At 43.6% G+C, this 23,070-nt stretch overlaps 1 protein-coding gene across 4 annotated transcripts in view; it reads left to right on the forward strand.

Moving 5' to 3' along the window:
- The window catches only part of DLG5 (discs large MAGUK scaffold protein 5), a 291,149-nt gene that overhangs the window by 166,289 nt on the left and 101,790 nt on the right, over window positions 1-23,070 (forward strand). For 3 of the 4 annotated variants that reach the window (XM_073686034.1, XM_073686036.1, XM_073686035.1), the window contains 6 exons: window positions 4,626-4,801; window positions 10,359-10,462; window positions 18,211-18,303; window positions 21,334-22,239; window positions 22,418-22,547; window positions 22,653-22,797. In XM_073686034.1, coding sequence (XP_073542135.1) covers window positions 4,626-4,801; window positions 10,359-10,462; window positions 18,211-18,303; window positions 21,334-22,239; window positions 22,418-22,547; window positions 22,653-22,797 — 1,554 coding nt within the window. The remainder of the gene's footprint in view (window positions 1-4,625; window positions 4,802-10,358; window positions 10,463-18,210; window positions 18,304-21,333; window positions 22,240-22,417; window positions 22,548-22,652; window positions 22,798-23,070) is intronic. The other variant, XM_073686037.1, reaches the window with a different exon arrangement.

Below are 23,070 nucleotides of genomic sequence, written 5' to 3' on the forward strand. Positions count from 1 at the left end.
TACAACCGTCAGAAACAGGGAGATCCGTTATAAAGTCCATAGCTATATGCTGCCACGGGGCAGCTGGTACTGGAAGAGGAAGGAGGCGACCGGCTGGCAGATGTCTCGGAACCTTGTTGCGGGCGCAGGACACACAGGCTGAAACAAAGTCTATTACGTCCTTGTGCAGGGTAGGCCACCAGTAATGCCGGGTAATAAGCTGGAGGGTCTTTTTCTGACCGGCGTGGCCAGCTAGCTTAGACGAGTGACCCCAGTGTAGGATCTTCTTCCGATCAGGTGCTGTTACGAACGTCTTACTGGGAGGGAGACGATTTAGATTCACGGGGGCCACCTGCATTACTCTGGCGGGATCAATGATGTGCTTAGGCTCCTCCTCTAGATCAGACACCAGGAAGGATCGGGACAAGGCGTCAGCTTTGATGTTTTTGTCTGCCGGGCGAAAATGAAGAACGAAATCAAAGCGGGCAAAAAACAAGGACCACACTTGGCGCGGGTTAAGTCTCTGGGCGCTCTGGAGGTAAGCCAAGTTCTTGTGGTCCGTGTAAATAATTACCGGGTGAAGAGCCCCCTCGAGCAGTTAACGCCACTCCTCCAGTGCCAGCTTAATGGCCAATAACCCTCGGTCTCCTATAGAATAATTGCGCTCAGAAGGGGAGAAGAGTTTGGAGAAGAAGCCGCAAGTTACCATTCTTCCGGAAGACTACTTTTGGGTAAGTACCGCTCCGGCTCCAGAGGAGGAGGCGTCCACTTCCAGGAAGAATTGTTTGTTGCCATCCGGACGATGCAGCACCAGGGCGGAAGAGAAAGCCTGTTTTAAGGAAAGAAAGGCTTCCTCTGCTTCGGGTGGCCATTCTCTGGGATTAGTGCCCTTACGGGTGAGCGCAGAGATTGGGGCAGTCCGGGAAGAGAAATGCGGTATGAAGAGGCGGTAGTAGTTGGCGAAGCCCAGGAACCGCTGAATAGCCTTCAACCCCTCTGGTCGGGGCCACTTCTGGATGGCAGACAGTTTCTCAGGATCCATTTGTAGGCCGGTCTGAGAGATTATGTAGCCCAAGAACGGAAGCGAGGTCTGCTCAAAGAGGCACTTCTCATATTTAGTGTAGAGGTGGTTCTGCTTGAGCCTGAGCAGGACCTGACGAACATCCCTCCGGTGAGTGAGAAGATCCGGAGAGAAGACCAAGATGTCGTCCAGGTACACCACTACGCAGGAGTAGAGAAGGTCCCGGAAGATGTCATTGACCAACTCTTGAAAGACGGCGGGAGCTTTACAGAGACCGAAGGGCATTACCAGGTATTCATAGTGGCCGTCCCGGGTGTTGAATACCGTCTTCCATTCATCCCCCTGACGGATACGGACCAGGTTATACGCCCCACGGAGGTCCAGCTTGGTGAAGATTCTAGCCCCCCTCAGACGGTCAAATAATTCTGGAATGAGCGGAAGGGGGTATTTATTCTTCACCGTGATCTGGTTAAGACCTCTATAGTCTATACAGGGACGGAGTGAGCCGTCCTTCTTTTTGACGAAGAAGAAGCTTGCTCCCGCCGGGGAGGTCGATTTCCGGATAAATCCCCGGGCCAGATTCTCCTCAATATATTCAGACATGGACCGGGTCTCAGCAGCGGACAAAGGGTAAATACGCCCACGGGGAGGAGTAGCGCCGGGCATCAGGTCGATTGGGCAGTCGTATGGTCTATGAGGGGGTAATGTCTCTGCCTCCTTTTTATTAAAGAAGTCCGCATAAGACCAATAGGGAACCGGAAGACCAGGTAGATTGGCTGGGGTAGGAGAAGGACGGACAGGATGGACGGGAACTAAACAAGTCTTATGGCAGTCCTGTCCCCAGCGAAGGACTTCTCCGGTCTGCCAATCAAGCACGGGTGCATGTTTCTGAAGCCAAGGTAGGCCTAGCAAGAGGGAGTGAGAGAGTCCAGGCAGAACATGAAAGAAGATGCTCTCTGAGTGCAGCATTCCCACCTGCAGGGTTATGGATTCGGTGATGAGTTGGATGGGATGTGGTAAGAGGCCCCCATCTACGGCAGCGACAGATAAGGGTACAGCTAGAGGTTTGGTGGGAATGCGGTATTTCTCTACCAGGGACTGAGAAATGAGATTTCCGGCAGCTCCAGAGTCAAGTTGGGCTAGTTCAAAATAACGGTTCTCCCCGCAGATGATAGAGACCGACAGCAACAGAGATGGAGAGGGTTTACTCTTATCTAGGACGACCTCTCTGAGCGATCCTAGACACAGGCGTTTCCCGACCTCTCCGGGCAGGAACGGATCCGGTGCTCCTTACTGCCACAGTAGAAGCAGCTCCCCTCGGCTCGGCGTAACTCTTGACGGGTCTTGACCATCTTGGTCTGGTCGACCTGCATAGACTCGGGTGAGTGCGCCTGGCGAGTAACGGGAGAAGTGACGGGTTTCTGGAAGGTAGGGGCTAGACGTGGAAACCTCCTCTCACGGGTGACCTCTTTGGCGCGCTCCTGGAACCGGATGTCTATCCAGGTGGCAAGAGTTATTAAGTCATCGAGAGTGGTAGGAGTGTCCCGACCGGCGAGTTCATCTTTAATACGGCCGGAGAGACCCTCCCAAAAGACAGACACCAGGGCGTCGTTATCCCAGGCCAGCTCCGAAGCAAGGGTACGGAGCCGTATGGCATATTGGCCCACGGTGAGATTTCCTTGACGAAGGCGTAGCAGAGATGATGCGGATGAGGTCTTCCGTCCTGGTTCGTCGAAGACTTTCCGGAAAGCCGTGAGAAAGGCTGGCAGGTTGGACACCAGGGGGTCTCCTCTCTCCCATAGAGGATTTAGCCAAGCCAGTGTCTCTCCCATGAGATGGGACATGATGAAGGCTACTTTGGCTCGGTCGGTGGAAAACTGGTGTGCCAACAGTTCGAAGTGCAGAGTGCACTGGTTAATGAAGCCCCGTGCCTGGCTGGGATCTCTGCCAAAACGAGGAGGAGCGGAGAGGCGAGGACCGGGAAGAGATGCCATGGTGTTGATGGGCTGCGGCGGTGCCGGGGTAGTAAGTGTGCTTGTGGAGGCTGCTCCGGAAGAGGTAGACAATGTGTCCTGGCGGGAGTTAACACTACGCAGATGACTCAGGATGGACTCCTGTTGGGACCTCTGACAGGAGGGTTCATGACACAAGTCCGAGAGCGAGGGAGCTTGGGTGCCACCGGGTTCCATGGCCCGAGCAAACTGTAACGGGTCTGGGAGGTGGAACCTCTGAGCAACGATACAAAGGGGCAGTCCTTGTAAGAAAGCGGGTGGCTCCCAGGGTAGGCGGGCAGGTAGTCACGGCAAGTGACGCGGACAGTCTCTGGGTAGAAGGGCAGGAGGTCACGGCAAGTGACGCGGACAGTCTCTGGGTAGAAGGGCAGGAGGTCACGGCAAGTGACGGGGACAGTCTCTGGGTAGAAGGGCAGGAGGTCACGGCAAGTGACGGGGGCAGTCTCTGGGTAGAAGGGCAGGAGGTGACGGCAAGTGACGGGGACAGTCTCTTGACAGGCGGGTGGTCACGGCAAGTGACGGCTAAGCCTCCAGATAGGCTAGCAGGCGGGTAGCAGGTGGACGCTCCCAGGTGAGCGGGCAAGAGTCTCTGAACAGGCAGGTGGTCACAGCAAGTGATGGCTAAGCCTCCAGGTAGACTAGCAGGCAGGTAGCAGGTGGACGCTCCCAGGTGAGCGGGCAAGAGTCTCTGGACAGGCAGGTGGTCACAGCACATGACGGCGGAGCCTCCAGGTAGGCTAGCAGGCGGGTAGCAGGCGGGCGCTCCCAGGTGAGCGGACAATCAGATCCATAGACAGACTGGCAGGTCTGGTAGGCAGACTGTCGGACCGCAGGAATGCAAGTAGAAAGACAAGTAACAGGCAGGTATCAAGCAGGAATCTGGCAGGTAACTGGTAACGGGACCTGAGGGCTGAAGCAGAGTGATAGGCTATGCAACAACATTGCTCGGGCACCTCCATTTTGGAGGAGGTGCCTTATATATGGTGAGGTCCTCCGGCCATTGGCCGGGGATTCCTTAGGACGGCGCGCGCGGCCCCTTTAAGAGAGGGGGAGCGCGCGCGTGCGCGCCCTAAGCACAGTGGCCGGGAAGCAGCGCGCGCTGCCAGCAGAGCGGGAGGAGGACGCCGGGCACGGAGCGGAGAGGTGAGGGGAACAGCGTCCCTGCCTAGCAGGAGGCAGGGACGCCGACGCTACACGTATTAAACCGGCGTCCGCTAAGGGGCCTTATTCTCTAATCGCCGTTTTAAAATGGTGATCAGAAATAAGGGTATAGCGCCCCTCAGGGTCCGAAAATCTCTGGGGTTTCAGCTACTTGAAGTACAATATGTTACGAAAAAACAGTCTCAGAATCTGTGGCATTTGTTGAATTTCCAGAGTTATTACCACATAAAGTGACACTGGTCAGATTTAAAAAATTTGGCAAGGTCATTAAGGTCAAAATTAGCTCTGTCACTAATGGGTTAAGCTTGATCGTCTTTGTGTGATGCACAACTTTACCATACCTGCACCTTGTTGTCCTTTATCATCAGATAAGACCCTATTGCGCTTTTTGATCCTCAGCACTTTATACATGTTATTTACGGAGACTCAATTTTTTTACTCCCATGTTCCAGGGTGAATGACTGTCTCCTGAAAATAAATGATGTGGATCTTACCAATAAAGACCGAAAACAGTTGATAAAAGCTGTCCTTAGCGGAGGGGATGTCATCAACATGGTAATACGGAGAAGAAAGTCTCTTGGAAGTCGTATTGTCACACCCCTGCAGATCAACCTGGGCAATCAGAAAGGTTAGGACATATAAACTAACTCTTTGCATACAAATTTTAGTCTGATATTAAAGGCACTCAGTGTATCTGGTGCCAAATATATCGATCAGAATCTGACAAGTATGTTACTTTGTTTTTAGAAAACATACAACTAATCTTTGACCTGATAAAAGGGGGATTTTGTTCAGTTGTATTTTGAGGAATCAGCCCATCTAAAATATATCACATGAAAGTGTTGTGGACAGGTAAATCTTTTTGGAAATGCGATGTTCATCCTGGATTAAGGCTTAGGGCTCATTCAGATTTCCATTTTTTTCACATATGAGTAAAAGCAGTCCTAGCTTCTTCAGTGGTTTTGTTCAGAAGTTCATCAGATATTCATTAGAGTGTCATCCGGGTTTTATTCGAGTGTGGTCTGAGTTTCATCAGTTTTTCTAGGATGAGAAAAGAAAAAGGTTTCTCTACCTTCTCCTATCTAGCAGTTTGTGAAAAACAGACAGCTCTCAGATGGCATCTGAGTGTGGTCTGATTTTTTTTCAGGGACCCATAGACCTGAATTGGCAAGTTAGATCCATCACTTCAATCCATATCAAACATTGTCTCCGCCATTTTGCGCGGACCAACCGTCCGCAAATAAAATTGAACATGTGATCAGCCCCATAGGTTACCATACGTACGTGTTCTATCCGCGAATAATACGGTTGGAAGATGTATGCAAAAAAGGGACATCTTAATAAAAAATATACAGCCTACAAAAATACAAATGGAGTACTTTTTTGGAATAAAATGCAATTTTTATTGAAGTATCATAATACAATTAGAAAGAAAGATTATATACAAATGACATACGAGGTGAAATCAGGAAAAGACCACAGTGCAGTCCCAGGAGGTATGCAAGCAGAATAATAGTATTTGAGTAATAAATAAGGAGTATATAATAAGGTTTTGCTGTATGCACAAAACGAAATAATAGTCTATTAGGAATACAATAAGTTAACCTTGTAATAGTGAATCACAAAAGATGTAGCTCAAATGATAATTGATATTCAGTTTACCCAATAAACTACTTGAAATTACTGAGATGGTGTGAAGTTAGAACACCATTATTCCAAGATGGCTGTAACCCGTCCTATTAGTATCCTGTGGAAATATCTTTGCATTTACTACAAAAAAATCCCCAAGTGAAATCACCTAATAAGCTATAAAAACAGCTTACCCATAATGATATGCTGCTACAGGGACCAGGTAAGGAGTCCTTGTGACACGTGTTTCACGTGGCTTCTTCAAAACAGGGTACCACTAATTGTCCACGAAAGCCCTTAAATAGTATAATTGATAATGAACGCCAGGTGAAGTGTGCATGCGTGACGCCGCATACCGCGGAAGTACAAACTTCATGTCTGGCATTCACAGAGAGCGCACATCACGGAGAAATCTCCGAGTGATGTCATCGACATGTGCTCTCTGTATTGAAGCTGTCAATTAGGATGGTGAACGGCATTTGCGAGGCGCATGCGCGCATTGGCGGCCATTTTTTAGATGCCCAATATTAAAATGTGTCATGCCATGATGCAGTAACTTTTATATCCAAATTCACCACAATATCTTAGGAAACAGTAAAAGACCGAAGGGATACAAAAAGTATTAAAATTAACAGTATGTAAACATTTGTAATGCCATACTATAGTTATTTTTATCCAAATCAGTGACAATATCGGTATAAGAAGAGCAGCACGGTGGCTCAGTGGTTAGCACTGCAGCCTTGCAGCGTTGGGGTCCTGGGTTCAAATCCCACCAAGGACAACATCTGCAAGGAGTTTGTATGTTCTCCCCGTGTTTGCGTGGGTTTCCTCCGGGTTCTCCGGTTTCCTTCCACACTCCAAAGACACAGTGATAGGGAATGTAGATTGTGAGCCCCAATGGGGACAGTGCCCATAATGTCTGTAAATTGTCTGAATTGTAAAGCTCTGCGGAATATGTTGGTGCTATATAAATAAAAACATTATTATTTATTATTAATAAGAAACAGTGAATAAACCAAACAAGGTAAGTATCAAAGTAGGCAGTATATCATGATAAGAATTACAATAATATAAAATGACGAAGTTATTAGAGAACTACAAAAAAAACGAAAAATAAGTGAAAAAAAACATAAAAAATATATGCTCAGAACAAAAGATGCAAATTGAGCATCGTAAAAAAATATCCGTGAATAAAATGGAAAGGAACAAAGTGGAATGAATGCTAATAAAGATTGCGTCAAATACCAAAAATTCAATGAGATGATCATTGTGAAATCATAGATACAATCTTCATTAGTGAAAGTGAATACATACTAACCCACAAGACATGATCATCATGTGATCACAAAAGTGCATATAGTACAGTGAAAATGCATGATACTATAAATAAGTAGTCATACAATAATTACAACATAAAAAACAAATGTAAAAGATGAAAATAAAAAATTCTAAATAATAACATGGTGTTCGGATGTTTTTTTTTTGGGCTTTCAAAATGGGTAAGTTTCTCCCAATTTTTCGTTCATTGAAGAAGAGCAGATCCGTCTCCAGCCATATAATATCAAAGGAACAGAGGACATCGGACCATTAGGAATCTTCCCCAAAACAATTAAAACTGAAAAAAAACAAGACATACAGTTAAAAAGATATAATACATAACTCAAAAAACACTATGGAAAAATCTAAATACTATCACAGAAAAGGAACAAAACTTAAATTTTCATGAAGTCCAGTACGGGACATAGTACCTAGAGACATAATCCACCTGCACTCCATTTGCGCCAAAGACTGTCTAAAATTCCCCTCTCTGATGTCACAGTAGAGGCGGTCAATTCTCCTAACTTGTAAAAGTCTAGGATTGCAGCCGCGAAAGATCCGGAAGTGCTTTAGTAAAGTTTTTATTGTCGAGATATCTTCAACTTTCTGGTCATTGACAATATCCCTGACATGCTCACGAGGTTAGCTCAACATAAATCATAGAGCAGGGGCATGTAGCTTAATAAATGACGTACGTGCTGGTACATGAAATATTATGGATGATTTTAATTTTTTTTCCCATCCGCTAATTCAGAATTTGCACTTTTAATGATGTTTTTTTCTTTACACGCAAGACAGTCATTACACGAGCAACACCCCCATTTTGGTTTCCTGTTTTCAGGATTTAAGGGATTGATTGTTTTAGCTACATAATGGCTGTTCACGAGAAGATCGCTAAGATTTTTTTCCTTACTTAGCTGTTAAGGAGGGTGAATCAGAAAGATGAGCAGCCAAAGTAGGATCCGTCATTAATGTAGGCCAGTGTTTCTGGACTATATTGCGAATTTTGTTCCATTTACAGTTGTGCATGGAAATGAAGCAAATACTGGAATCAGAATTGACACGGCTCTCAGTTTTAAATAATAGATTCTCTCTTGGGGTATTCTTAGCTTTTATATACCCTTTTTGATGGTACGATTGCTATACCCTCTGAAAATTAACCTATTTCTAAGATCTTTAGCTTGCTTTTCAAACCTGCCATTGGTGTTGCAAATTCGCTTCATCCTGAGAAACTGTCCAACTGGGACGGCCTTAATAGTATGATACGTATGGGCTGATGATGCATGAAGTAAAACATTGACAGAAGTGTCTCTTCTGTATACATCTGTTTGAATAATACTATTGTCTCCTATTTCCAAAAGGATATCAAGAAATCCCATTTTATCCTCATGTGCCTTATATGTTAATCTGATGTTAAAAGGATTTTTATTCAGTTCATCTGTAAAGACAGCTCAGAAAATTGGTTCCTTGCCAGATGAACAAGATGTCATTAACATACCTATGCCAACATTGCAACCTGTCAATGGTAAAGACCCCATCGTGATAAAAGATGAATCTCTCCCAAAGGCTAAGAAACAGGTTGGCATAGGATGGGGCGCAAGCCAGCCCCATGGCTGTGCCACGCTTTTGTAGGAAGAACCGATCTTTAAATCCCAAAAGATTAACTGGGAAAGGATGAACTGTAATAACTCTAAAATAAGGTCACATAATGGGCCTTTTACAGTTACTAGTTCTCAGGAAGAAGTGGACTGCATTGATACCATCATCATCAGAACTGCTGGTGTAGAGTGATTCTACATCTGCTGTGACTAACCACTTGTCATGTTGTATTGACTAAAATTGATGGCATTTCAACACATCTGTGGTATTACGAACGTAGGAGGGTAGTGTTTCCACCAATGGTTTTAGGTAAAACTCAATGAATTTGCAAATGGGGTCATAAAGTCCACCAATCCTCGACGATGGGCATACCGGTGGATTGACTGAATCCTTGTGAACCTTCGGGAGCACGTATATAGTAGGCATTTTGGGATATTCAGCCATTAATCCATCAGATATTTTCTTATTGATAATGCCATTATTTAGAAGCCCTTTGTAAAATGGTATGTATTTCATTTTTATGAGTAGAGATAGGACAATGCGCCAGTCTAACGCAAGTGTCCTTACTCAACTGTCAAAATGTCTCTCTCATATTTGCAAGTGAGCCAGATCACCATATTCCCTCCCTGGTCCACTGCTTTAATATCCACGTCATCCCAAGTTTTTAGCTCTTCTAATCTAATAATGACCTGCAGTGCTAGGATTTAACCCAGTGCTACCTTGCTTTTCTACAGTGGTTAAACTAAGGGGCCCCCTCTGTCATGCCTTTGTGCAAACTCCACCATCCAGCCATCCATCACACATTATGATCATTAGGGGTCTGATAGCCGGCACCCCCACTGATCAGCCCTCTTCAGCTTTTACGTTGACCAGATATAAACAGTGCACTGAAGTGTAACAGCTCAGATCCTTTCACTGTGCAGTGTCTGTTCACAGGTACTGCAGCTTAACTGTTATTGAAGGGAATTGGAGCTGAGCCGCAGTATCTTTTCTATGTTTTCAATGGCAACTACTCAGAGAGCAAAGGTTTGCTGTTCCTGCTCTGTTCATATCCGGATGTCAGTGGAGTTTAAAATAGTTGATCGGTGGGGGTGTCAGGTTTCAGACTCCCATCGTTCTGATCTTGATGACCTAGCCTAAGAATAGGTCATCCGATGAAGTAGTGGACAACCCCTTTAAGCCATGCCACAGTGCTCAATGGGGAAACACTGACAGGACAGTACACTTCAATACAGAAATAAAATTACTCTTAGTCCATAAAAGCAATATTTGATTGTTTTGAGAAGACCTTTCTGGATCACAGTCTAGAAACTGCATGTGGGAGCACCATTTGTCAGGAAAGAATGTAAATGATCCTGGGACTTGATTCACCTACACTAGATATTACCTATTTTTTATCATAGTTTTTTGGTAGTACATCAGACGGCAGAAATTAATGTTTATTGGGTAAAATCTGACCATATTGGACCCGGGACTCATATATACAGACATGGTGTTCCTTAGATCTGAGAGATGTATAAATGTAATTGCTCTTTCAGATGGCATGTAAAGATGTAACCTTTACCTGGTCTTGGTAGCATCATTGGAATATACACATACTGTATATAGTAACTAGTACAACTGTTTTCTCCCTGTTATAGATTGTGGCATTTCTTTGGAGACTGGAGTATTGGTGGCATCTGTGATGCCTGGGAGTCCTGCTGCCAAAGAAGGATCTCTCGCCGCTGGTGACAGGGTAGTGGCTGTAAGTATCAACCAGTTTTCCATATACTGACACTGCATGTGCAAAGCTAAACTACAACATGGAACATAAATTGTACATTGATATGATACGCTACAATAGCCTGAATTGTGATGGGAATGCCCTCATGCTGCATGATTGATTGGCCATCAATCCAGACAAAATCAATGTCGTTAAGGCACTGTAGTCTATTATGTATGGTGAAGGTAAAATCAGTATTATGTTTTTTTTTTACTTTCTACATTTTTCATCCCATATACTTGCAGATGTTGAAAATAAGAAATACAGCAATATTAATCATCCGCTGCTCCACCTATGCGTCTTGGCCACTGCTCACATTGATTGTTTACAGGCTGTAGTTGTGACATCATCTGTGCAGCGCACATGACCGCTCGAGCCAATCGCTGGGTTAAGCGACTATGCCTCCTTCTCCTCAAGGAAGTGACTTAGGAGGCTATATTAGCTTCCCCTACACAGTGTTCCATAGCATTGTCCCATAGCCGCTGAAGATGGGGCTCTGTATGTAGTCTTTTAAAGGCAATCTGTCAGAATGATCAAACCCTCCCACTCACCCCCCTTGTTACGCTTCTGTCATGATTATTTTGCTCTCTGAATGATAATGTCATCTATAGCATAATTTTTCATCAGTGCTGTTGGGGGATGCAGTACAATGGCTTATAGTTGCTGCCACTTGGAGAGGGGCAGTAAGTAGATAAGCATTTGATCTCCCCACCAGCTATACCCCTCCTACAGACACTTAGCTAATCCATTTTACTTTAGTGCCTGAATTAGAGGCATAACTTCTAGACAGGTACATCTTTTTTTTTTTTTTTTTTTTTACTTTGTTCCCTTTTAGGTTGTGAATACAGGGCTGAATAATCATCCTGTTACCCCTCACAAGGAGGGAAGAACAGTGATGCCGTAACCACGTTATTACGCCCCCCCCCCTCCTACTTCTAGAAGGAAAGGAAGCACTGCGGAACCCCACTCCGCTGCTGCATGCCAGCCATGAGATCGCCCATTGTTCCTCACTGCCTGTCTGTATTATCTCCACCGCCTAAGGGAAATGGACACAAAGGGTGACACTGCTGGACAACCCACAGCCACCTCAGAGTTTTTCTTGGTGATTTAAATTCTACAGGTAAGTATCTACTTCATTGTTTAAAAAAAAAAAAACAGCACAACACGTGAGGGCTGTCTTTTATTAAAGATCAAATTAAATGGTCTTTACTGGTCATTTTTATTAATTCCATTTTAACTTAACCCCAGGCAGAATGAGATAATTTATCAAATGGAGCTCTTGAGCTAACTCAGCTCAACAACTCCTCAGAGGAGCTCAGCTACCTCTTACTGCATCAACCATAAAACAGTGGTACACTCACCTGAGGAAGCTGAGTTTTTTTCTGTCTACCTGTCGGGTAGCGAGCTAGTTCCCTGTTTGTGCTCGGCATGGAACCAGCAGCACTATTGCAACTAAAAAGTTTACACCATGTATCCCTTACAGAAGACGCACTAAACAGTCTTCCTTGCCTATCATGGACCTGTCATTTTCCCATCTGGTGAAACACAAGACTTTACCCATGGCAGATTCAGCTTTCTTCAATAAAAAAATAATCTACAAAATATACTTTTTCTTTATATTGTCTTTAGCTCCTCCTTGCTGTTTAAACACTCCTCAAATAAAAACAACTGCAGCTTAAGTTCTCTTCATATAAATTCTTTCTTTATCTCAAAAAATGTCACAGAATAACATCCATTTTCATAATTCCGAAATATAATAATATAATAATAATAATCTTTATTTATTTAGCGCCAACATATTCCGCAGCGCTTTACAATTCAGAGGTTCATATACAACAGTCATAATTAACATAGCTAAAGATAGTACAATAATTAAAGCAAAAATGATGACAGCCCTGCTCGTAAGAGCTTACAATCTACAATGAGGTGGGGTTGACGCAAAGTACCATGGCTTATTTACAAGGATGGCCCAGCCAACTTGAGGGGATGAGGGAGAGATAAAGGCTGCATGAGCTCATCACCAGCCAGTATCTGTAGTGCTTTTGGGTTCGGTGGAGACTTATGTTTGGAGAAATAAGGGATGGGCTATAAGAATATAAAAGGACTTAGATTAGGGAATGTGATAGGCTGTCCTAAACAGGTGTGTTTTTAGGGAGCGCTTAAAACTGTGTAAGTTGTGGTTCATCCTAATTTCTTGGGGTAGAGCATTCCAAAGAATGAGTGCAGCTCGGGAGAAGTCTTGAAGCCGGGAGTGGGAGGTATGGATTAGTGCGGATGTTAGTCGAAAGAGAACGGGTAGGCCGATAAACAGAAATGAGGGAAGAGATGTAGGGGGGTAGGGGGGTAGGATGGAGCTTTGTGGGTGAAAACAAGCAATTTAAATTGGATCCTATAATTCATGGGCAGCCAGTGCAATGACTGGCACAGAGCAGAAGCATCTGAGTAACGGTTAGCCAAATAGATGACCCTGGCTGCAGCATTAAGGATGGACTGGAGAGGGGAAAGTCGAGTGAGGGGGAGGCAAATTAATAGAGAGTTACAGTAGTCGAGGCGGGAGTGGATCAGGGCAACAGTGAAGTTTTTTGTTATTTCCAAGGTGTGAAAGGGCGGATTCTAGAGATGTTCTTCAGGTGCAAGCTACAAGAGCGGGCAAGAGATTGTATGTGGAAGGTGAAGGAGAGATTGGTGTCAAACACAACGCCCAGACAACGCGCCTGCTGGCTCGGCGTTATTGTGGTGCCACACAGAGAGAGAGAGATGTCAGATTTAGGGAGGTGAGTAGACGGCGGGAGCAGAAGAAGTCCAGTTTTGGAAAGGTTGAGTTTCAGACAGAGAGTGGACATAATGTTATAAACTGCGGCCCGACAGTCACTGGTGTTCTGTAGTACAGTGGGGGGGTAAGGTCAGGGGATGAGGTGTATAGTTTTGTGTCCTCAGCATAAAGATGGTACTGAAAACCAAATTTTCTGATGGTCTGTCCAATTGGGGCTGTGTAGAGAGAGAAGAGAAGAGGGCCAAGACTGAACCCTGAGGAACCCCAATAGTGAGAGGAAGGGGGAAAGAAGTGGAGCCAGCAAACGATACACTGAAAGAGTGGTCAGGTAAGTAGTAGGAGAACCAGGAGAGAGCAGTGTCCTTTATGCCGATTGAGTGGAGCATAGAGAGTAGGAGGTGGTGGTCAATGCTGTCAAAAGCTGCAGAGAGCTCAAGAATAATGAGCAGAGAGTAGTCACCATTACGTTCTTATATGTAGGATAAACACCACAGTGAATAATTCCAATCATAGTGCGGTATAGACAAGTGGAAATTTCATTCCAAATTCCAAATGCTGGTCTTTGGACACAATGTCAAAAAAGTCTCTGACAGCCAGAGCTCTCTCTGCCTGAGAGGTTCACAGCTTGTTGGTATATGATTGGATGAAATAATCTGGAAAACAATAGGTTCAAAGAGAACTCCGTTTCCTTGGAACAAAAAACAAAGAAGAAAGCCGATCATAAAGTCCCAGATATCAAAGTAAGGTGAATAATCTCATTTTTATTGATAAACAGGTGATGACAATAAGAAATAATTAAAATATTAAAAACAGGGGCGAATGTCTGAAATAAGTAATAGTTCATGCGGGAGAGGACAAAAGGAGGAGGGATGTTTGTATAGATACAAGAGGTAGGGGATAAAAAAGAATTATATAAAGGTAATATATCATAAAGACATGTACGTGTATATGTAAAATAAATATAAAAGGTAGAGTGAACTACATAGTAACGACATATGATATTACATTAGTGCATAATCAAAACCTATCACTGATAGTGTATACTAATAGTAGGGGAAAAAGGCAGCGGAGATTGCCGTGAGTAGAAAACACAAAATAAAAGTCCTCCGGTACAAGTAAGCTATATAATAAGATATAAAATAGTCCAAAAAATGACTTACTATTAGATATATACCTCCCACATGCCAGACATGCGTCCACCCGCTGACGAAGGCGCTCTGCCGAAACGCGCGTCGGGGTGGACTCATGTCTGGAATGTGGGAGGTATATATCTAATTGTAAGTCATTTTTTGTACTATTTTATATCTTATTATATAGCTTACTTGTACCGGAGGACTTTTATTTTGTGTTTTCTACTCACGGCGATCTCCGTTGCCTTTTTCCCCTACTATTAGTATACACTATCAGTGATAGGTTTTGATTATGCACTAATGTAATATCATATGTCGTTACTATGTAGTTCACTCTACCTTTTATATTTATTTTGCATATACACGTACATGTCTTTATGATATATTACCTTTATATAATTCTTTTCTATCCCCTACCTCTTGTATCTATACAAGCATCCCTCCTCCTTTTGTCCTCTCCCGCATGAACTATTACTTATTTCAGACATTCGCCCCTGTTTTTAATATTTTAATTATTTCTTATTGTCATCACCTGTTTATCAATAAAAATGAGATTATTCACCTTACTTTGATATCTGGGACTTTATGATCGGCTTTCTTCTTTGTTTTTTGTCATATGTTTTTTCCGATTGTCCCGTTTGCCTACATTAGTCCTTCACTCCGGATGGTTCAATATTACATATAATTGCATATATATATATATATATATATATATACTTATATTATCTACCACCGGAGGTATATCTTTGGCTTTCTTGTACTATTTTCCTTGGAACAAGCATATTCACTCTGGGGCTCCGAGAAGATCCAGAACACATTTCTTCTCTTTTTGCTGGTTCTCCACATCATGATTTGAAGAAACTGGAAACGGAGGACCAGAAAAAGAGGCACTTCTTTAATCTGTTCCCTTCATGATGCCCCATGCCAACAGACATTTAAATCTTCCACTTCCAAGTTCAACTCCGCATGAAATGCGGCCTACACCCAATCAGGTGAGGATGGGGGAGATTTCTTCTCACGTTCAAGTATGTTTGGTTCTCCCATGCACAAATTTCTGAATATGCAAGGTGATTTTCATAGGCTGCAGAATAGGTTTGGGGGTATGGAAGAAAATTCTATCAAAGTCAGGGGTGATGGTGCTTGATCTTAATTTGTAAGGTTTCCACAGTTCTTATTCAAATCTTTTTGTAGTTCCCGAAAAGGACGGCACAGTGCACCCTGTCCTAGATCTCAAGTGATTCAACATTGCCGGATTAATTTCTTGAGGACAGAAATTGCATCGATGGAACAGGGAGAATTTTTGTGATCCATAAGCATCAAGCATGCATAACTTCAAACTCCAATCTATAAGACACATCAGATATTTTTTTGCTTTGCTGTTGAAGTCTGCCACTAGCAGTTACTGACTACAGGGATGTAGTAGCCATTCTTTATTTGGATGATCTCTTAAGAAAGGCACTGTCCAGAGCAGATAACCTGGAGAGCCTTCACATGCTTTGAACAATCAGTACAAAGAAGAACTCTGCACTCTAAATATGTGGTTCTCAATGCAAATTGTTTAACTCTCACAATCCAATAACAGTTTCCCGTAACTTACCGGTTTGACATAGCAGACCTTTCTCAAACACACTGTAATCCAGAAAAAAATATATACAGAAAATTAAGTATGGAAATACCAATTTACTTGTAAGACACCAAGAAAATACCATACTGGAGGCAGACCATAATGTGACTCCTAGCCCTCTGAGTAGTCCACATCCCAAATGTGGACACTTGGATGGCCAACTTCCTCAGTAGCAAACGATTCAGCCCAGAAGGGTGATCTCTACACCTGGAAGTGTTCACCTGAATGCCTATCCAGATGGAGCCCCCGGATGATGACCTCATAGCCTTCAGGCTCAACCACAAGCTCCTGAGTTTTGTATTCTGACTCCAGGATCTCAAAGCTCTGGCATTGAGAACTCTGGTCATTCCCTGGAGCAAGTTCAAGTTAAGCAACATCTGCCCTCCTCTTGCAATGCTTCCTTAGGTACTTATGTAGGTCAAAATCATAAGTCCAGGCAAGCATGGTATGCATATTTAGTCACCCTCCTTGCTGATGCTATATCATCTTCAGCAAGATCATCTCCTTCAAGTGCCACTCTTACACCTGATTTTAGCTATACTGTATTTAATGGTGTGGCTGTTAAGCTGTGATAGAAGCAAGGTGTTTTTCAGACAGTGTCCTTCAGACCGTGATTAAGGCCAGAAAACTGTCCTCCTCCCACATCTACCACCGAACCTTGAAGACATCATCCATTGTTGCAAGGACAGACAAATTCAACCCAGGCGGTTTTCAATCTACTCTTTACTTTCATTCCTTCAGGGTGCATTGGATTTGAGCCCAAGTTCAAACTCTCAAAGAACAGGTCCCTCTCTATTTTGTTTAAGTGCTCATTGGCATCCAAGTCTTACATGTATGATGTGACCTATACAGTCCCTTCTTAGCCTCATCCTACCTCATGCATGGACCTCAATTTTGATCCTTGAGATAGTGCAGTCATATCCTTTTGAGCCTCTTTGCAACCTTACGCATCCTCTCTTTGAAAGGTTGAATTATTTAGGGGCCATTAACTCCATCAGGTGAGCTTCAGAATTAGCAGTCTTGTCTTTAAAGTCTCAATTAACAGTTTTCCATCATTGCAAAGTAGTCCTTTGCTAGTCCCTTCATTCTTGCCAAAGGTGTTTTTGGCATTCCACCTTAATGAGGATATTGTACAAACTTAATTTTTCCCCTCTCCATCACATCCCAGTGAAAGCCCTCCATACTCTGGATATGATGCAGATATTACGTGTTGATCTGTCTCAAATTGCCTCTTTCCCAGCACTCAAACTCCATTTTTATCCTACCAGAGGGTCCCAATTCAGACCTGGTGGCATCCATGACCACCATAGTCTGTTGGATCCAATGCACCATTAATGAGGCCGGCCACTCAAAGGGCAAGGTACCACCCTTCTGTGCGATGGCCAAGTCTAATGAAGTGGTGGGGGGTCATGGGCCTTTTATCACAGTGCCAGGTGTATAAAGTTGCCGCATGGTCATCACACTTTTGCCAAATTTTACAGGTTGCATATGTTTGCATTTGCTGATACTATATTATGACATGAGATCCTGTAGACAGCTGTTCAATTGACAAACTGCATTAACCATTGTCGTCTCATCCTTTCGGACTGCTGTGGAGCATCAAATCATCCTGTGTCCCCCAATGATCATTGATCTTGCTGACAGATTCCCTTTAAAGAGGACCTTTTATTAGGTTAAAAGTAGCTAGTTTTTGTTCTTATTTTTTCCCCATTACATCTCGGAGTAATCTGTTTTTTAAATCCGTCGTGTGTATATATATGTCTTTTTATTTAGTGCTAATTTTTATGGTCTTCAAAGGGGGCGGTGCTAATAGTTATTGTGCAAAGCAGCCTAAAGACCCACCCCTATGAGCCACACCCCTGTGAATCCTGTGAACCTCACCCCATTGTAAAGACCTTATAAAAACAGAATATTCAGGGGAGCAGCTGGGAATAAAATAAATGCACAAAAATAACCACTTTTATCCTGACAACAAGTCCTCTTTAAACGTGCTTGTAAGTTAAACACCAAAATGGGCACAAGCCTCACTGTTCAGGGCTAGGTTATATTATTCTATACTATTTATTAACTTACTACAGGGTATTTGCTCATTTTGTTTTTAGATTTTATCTAGGTTTTTTTATATTCTAATAAAGTGGATTTTGTGTTTTTACTGTACCCCTTACAATTGGCGATAATAATCAGGTATTGTCTTTCATTGCAGATTAATGGTATAACTTTGGACAACAAATCTATTACAGAATGTGAGGCTTTACTCAGGAGCTGTCGGGAATCACTCAGCATCTCTCTAGTAAAGGTAAATTCAAGACTAGTGTAGTCAAACCATATCAAATTCTGAAGTTACCAGGTTATATTGGTTTACCTTTCACACAACATTGTTGAAATCATAAGGCTGGGGTTACACAATTGACACGCCCCCTGGGGCCGTGGGGTACTCGGAAGCCGGGCCGGTCGGTTCTTTTGGGGTAGTCACGGTGGCGTGACCCGGTCCGTGGCCCAGGGTGGTCAATAAATAAAGAAAAGAGGGGAATAAAGTTTTGGGGATAAAGTTTTGTGACGCCATCCGTATTCGGCTATAGGTGGCCTCCGCTGCTGTTCAGATCCACTGGGGCCATTGGTGACGCAGCAGAGAAAGTTCTGCTCTCCACGGGTAGAGCTAGGCCTCAGGGCAGTTAAATTGGAATTTTTGATGTTGTTAATGTAGTGCAAGGTAGGTGACGCAGCATAAGTCTAGGACACAGCGGAGTGCATTCTTCAAGTTTTTACTCACAGTTTTTACGGTGCTCCAGGTTACAACTGCTAGCCATGTTATAACAGCCCACCGAGTCCTGTGTCCTCCGGGGAAGTGATCCAGCAGCTGTCAGATAACTTGGGTGCACTTGATCGGGACCCCCTTCTTGTGTACCTTTCCCAGGTCGTCTCTCTGTGCTGGCTCTCGCCCTCCTGCCCTGCGCCTCACACACAGTGTCCCGAGCCAGTGGCCCCGGGCCTTGTCGGGCAACGTCCTCTCTGTCCCCTTGGTCCTATATGGCCACCTTTTCAGCGAATGTGTGTGGTTTTGGCTACGGCACTTAGAGATACCGCAATCTCCGGCTTGCTAGCTGAGTCTTGCAGTTCTCCACTAGTCTCAGGCTGGTCCCCTACTGCGACCTGATCCCTTCACGGTCGGCGTGAACTCGGGCGCACGGGTGGGCTCCGCACCTCCCGTGCCCCTAAGATCCTTTCTCTGTGTCTGGAGTCCTTCTCTCTGACTCCCTCGCTCCTCTCGTTCTCTCGTTCTCTCTTACTGGGCCCCTCTGACTGGACCCCACTCCTCAACGGTCCTCTCTCACTGCGCTCTTGCTCCTAGGACCCTTCTAGATCTTTCTACCCGTCTTGTTATACTATACTACCTGTCTTGTGACCCACGTCACCAACTGTCACTCTATGTGGTCCCCTCTACCTTCAGTCCTTCCTTCAGTGCTCCTCTAAACTACTTCCTCCACCCACCTCCTCCACCTAGTTCCCTCCTCCAAACAGTTACCGGGACTGTGCTCTCCCTTAGGAGCAATCTCGCCATTCCCTACTGGAGTGATGTGGTGTTGGATGTGAGTGTGTGGGTCCCGGGTAGTGCTTCCTCCTTACCCGAGAGTAGGGTACCACACCTCTGGCTGAGATGCAGTAACTCTGTGGCGACTGGACCCGCAGGGGCGCCACATTAGCGTATAAAAAATCTAAAATCGGTCCAATATTGGTCCAGAGAAGAAGGACGAGTGTCATGCAAGTACAATGCAATTTTTCTCACTTAGCATCCGTATGACGTCTGTATGCAATCCGTGTGCAATGCGTTTTAACATCATCTATTACATACTGTAATTCTCCATATTCATTTTGTAAACTAGCTTTAAATTACAAAGTAATCATATATATAAAGATATAGATAGATGATAGAAAGATATTAGATATATAATAGATAATAAATCGATAGAAAAAGAAAAACAGAAGAAAAAAAGAAGCAGCACTAGCAAGAAAACTGAGATTAATGCCGGGTACTAAACCTTCCAGGTAATCATCAATCCTCTACATATTTAAAAAATAAAAAAAATAAAGGCAGCACACCATTTAGAGAAAAAAAATAGAAAAAGTGGTTTAATAGCCCATTGAGGCTCAGGAATGTTTTGTTTCAATTGAGAATGTTTTTCTATCTAGATAGATAGAATAGCTAGATATCCTGTAGTTATACAATTTTACAAGCCCCCTGCATATAATAATCTTGCACCCTTTAGTGCCTTTCATGTAGCACTAAAGGGTGTTTAGCATTATTTAACCTATTAAATAAATTACTAATTAAAAAAAAAAAAAAAAAGACATGGGGTCCCCTCTATTTTTGATGATCAGCAGAGCTAAAACAGACAGCTGCGGGCTTATATTATCAGGCTGGGACGGTCCCTGGTTATTGGGCCCCCCCTTAACCTAAAAATACCAGCCCGCAGCCTCTCCTGAAGTGGCGCACACATTTGCCCAGCTCTAGCCCCAGGGTTAGTAACGGAGAGGTGTCTGTCAGACACCACCATTACTAACCCAGTAAACCAAAATAAAAGCACACATTCAGAAAAAATACTTTATTTGAATAAACATTCCCCCACACTGTCCCTCGTTTACCAATGTATTTAAAACAATAAAAAAATTCCATGCAGGTCCGTCGTAATTTAACAAATCCGATGTAGTTCAGAAGTGGATACCTGAAAAAAATAAAAAGACAGAAATAAACACACGAGACAATCCCCCGTTTACCAATTTATTACCAAAATTGTTCCCACAAAGCTCCAACATAGTCCACATTCCTCAATTCTGGCTCCACCGATTGTGAATAGCAGTAAAATGACCGATATTCACAGACACCGGGTACTGACGACAATGCTCATCAGACAAGCCGGGTCTTGCTGAACGCAGCGGTAGCCAGCGACTTTGATGAGCGTTGTCGTCACTACCCGGCGAATGGTACAATTTTTTTCTCACTTCTCATCCGTATACAATCCGTTTTTTTACAGGACCATTTATAGTTTCTTATGCTACAGAATTCTAATATATCCATAAAAATCAGATGCCAATCTGATGGTCCGTTTGGCATGTGATTTATTTCTCGCACTGTCCGATTTCAGCGTGAAACTGCAGCTGAGAAAAAAATATGCTGATCTGCACTGCCTCATTGAATAACATTGGTCTAAGTGCAATCCAATTTTTTTATTGGATTCCACTTGTCCAATTTTATTCCCAAGTGTGAGTGAGCCCTAATATTTATTGTTGCTTATACAAAGCTCAAAGTTAATCAACATTTTTCTTGTAGGTCTTTCCACCCACTACATCTTGGAGTGGACAAAACCTCTTTGAAAACCTGAAGGATTCTTGTCGCATTCTCCCTCCAAACATTCAAGCCCAGAATAAAAGGAACCTAAAGAATAATAGCTCAACACAGACTGATATATTTCGCACGGACATTCTTGATCACAAGAAAGAGATGGGCGATTGCAGTGGATCAGAAAGAGCACTTCAGTTGAGCTGCCACAGTCACTCTGAGCACAGCTTGGGGTCCATAGGTGGAGATGCTTTTGTGGGACGTGGCTATGAATTGCTTGAAGAGGAAAGTAGACCTCTTGGGTATACTGATGCTATTACAGACTCTTTGGTTGAGACCACCAGCAAGAGGAGTAGTGGCACATGGCCAAAGGTTATGGTAAGCCCCGGACACACTCATAGTGAGTTCACGGTCTTTAAAAGACCAAGACAGAGAAAGTCCATCTTTGATCCAGAGACTTTCAAGAGACCTCAGACACCTCCAAAACTAACTTTTATGACATCTCACTCATCCCAGCCTTCAAAAGTAGACAGGCCACCCTCTCCTCCAACACCTCCCAAACGCAGTGACTCTATTAAGTTTAAACACAGACATCAATCAAGTTCAGCGTCCGATTCCACTGTTACTGCTGGTTCACCACCTACTACTCCTTTACCAACTTCTCTTCCTAATAGCTCCCATGAAAGTACTCATAAAATCCATCAAAACAGAGGGGTTGGAAAGTGCTGCAGAGAGGATGGGATAGATTGTTCTTTGGCAGGCTGTAGAGGAAGCGGAGATGTGGAAAGCTGCTTGCAAAGGGCAGAAGAGCCAGAAGTGAAGAGGCCCAGACCTTTGTCAGCACCAGCCTTAAAACACAAATTGGCACCTGTTACTACTCCCCACCATTCACTTCAAGTGAGTTTTTAGCATTTTGGCAATTTCTGAATTGTAATTATTCTAATATATACTGTGATCTATCAAATGTAGCTAGTATTTTTTACTGTACCAGTTGCTTTTTTTTTTATTTTGGAAACGTATATGTTGTGAAAGTGGACAGGTCACTATACTGATTATTTCTTGTCTTCGTTGACAGAAGTTTTCTCCTAGTTCAGAGGATCGCCTTTCTCCTGAACTAAATCATGAGTGGGTTAGGTTCTCTCCCACTCGTTCTCCCCGCCATAGTGACATTTTTGCATCTACTTTGTATGGATCTAGTATGTCAGGTAAGTAAAAGACTTGGATAAAGAAATATTTATGTTAATATTGCTGTAATATTAAAGTATATAGATACATCAGTTATGCATAGCCTAAAATTACCTATTAATTAGGTACTGTACCTCGGAGCCTCGCTCCATGTCCTGCTGTTACCGCAGTTTTAAGGAATCCAATCTACACCGCTTGGAGTCATCGTGTGCCATCTAATAATTGTCCCTCCTCTACAGGCCAGGTCTGCTCTCAGCACATGCATCAAAGGTATCTATTTATTTAGTGTCTGTTCATTTGTTTTCCACATTGCACTCACGTAAACCTTAAAACTGATCTATGCTGCTTGCTTTACAAATGCTTGAAAAGCTTTTTACTGCTCCCAAATTAATCAATTACTGTTTCCAAAATAGTGAGTGTGGGGAGAATGTAGCATTAAAGACAGTGCATGATGCATTATTGCAGTAGCAACCAAAGGACCAACATTGCCCATAGCTCCTAGCATAAATTGTGCATGTGTAAGCTCTGGAAGAACTGGTCACC

Source organism: Phyllobates terribilis, unplaced genomic scaffold, assembly GCF_046119375.1.
Source record: "Phyllobates terribilis strain yellow unplaced genomic scaffold, ASM4611937v1 Scaffold_5__5_contigs__length_657084704, whole genome shotgun sequence".
Lineage (NCBI taxonomy): Eukaryota > Metazoa > Chordata > Amphibia > Anura > Dendrobatidae > Phyllobates > Phyllobates terribilis.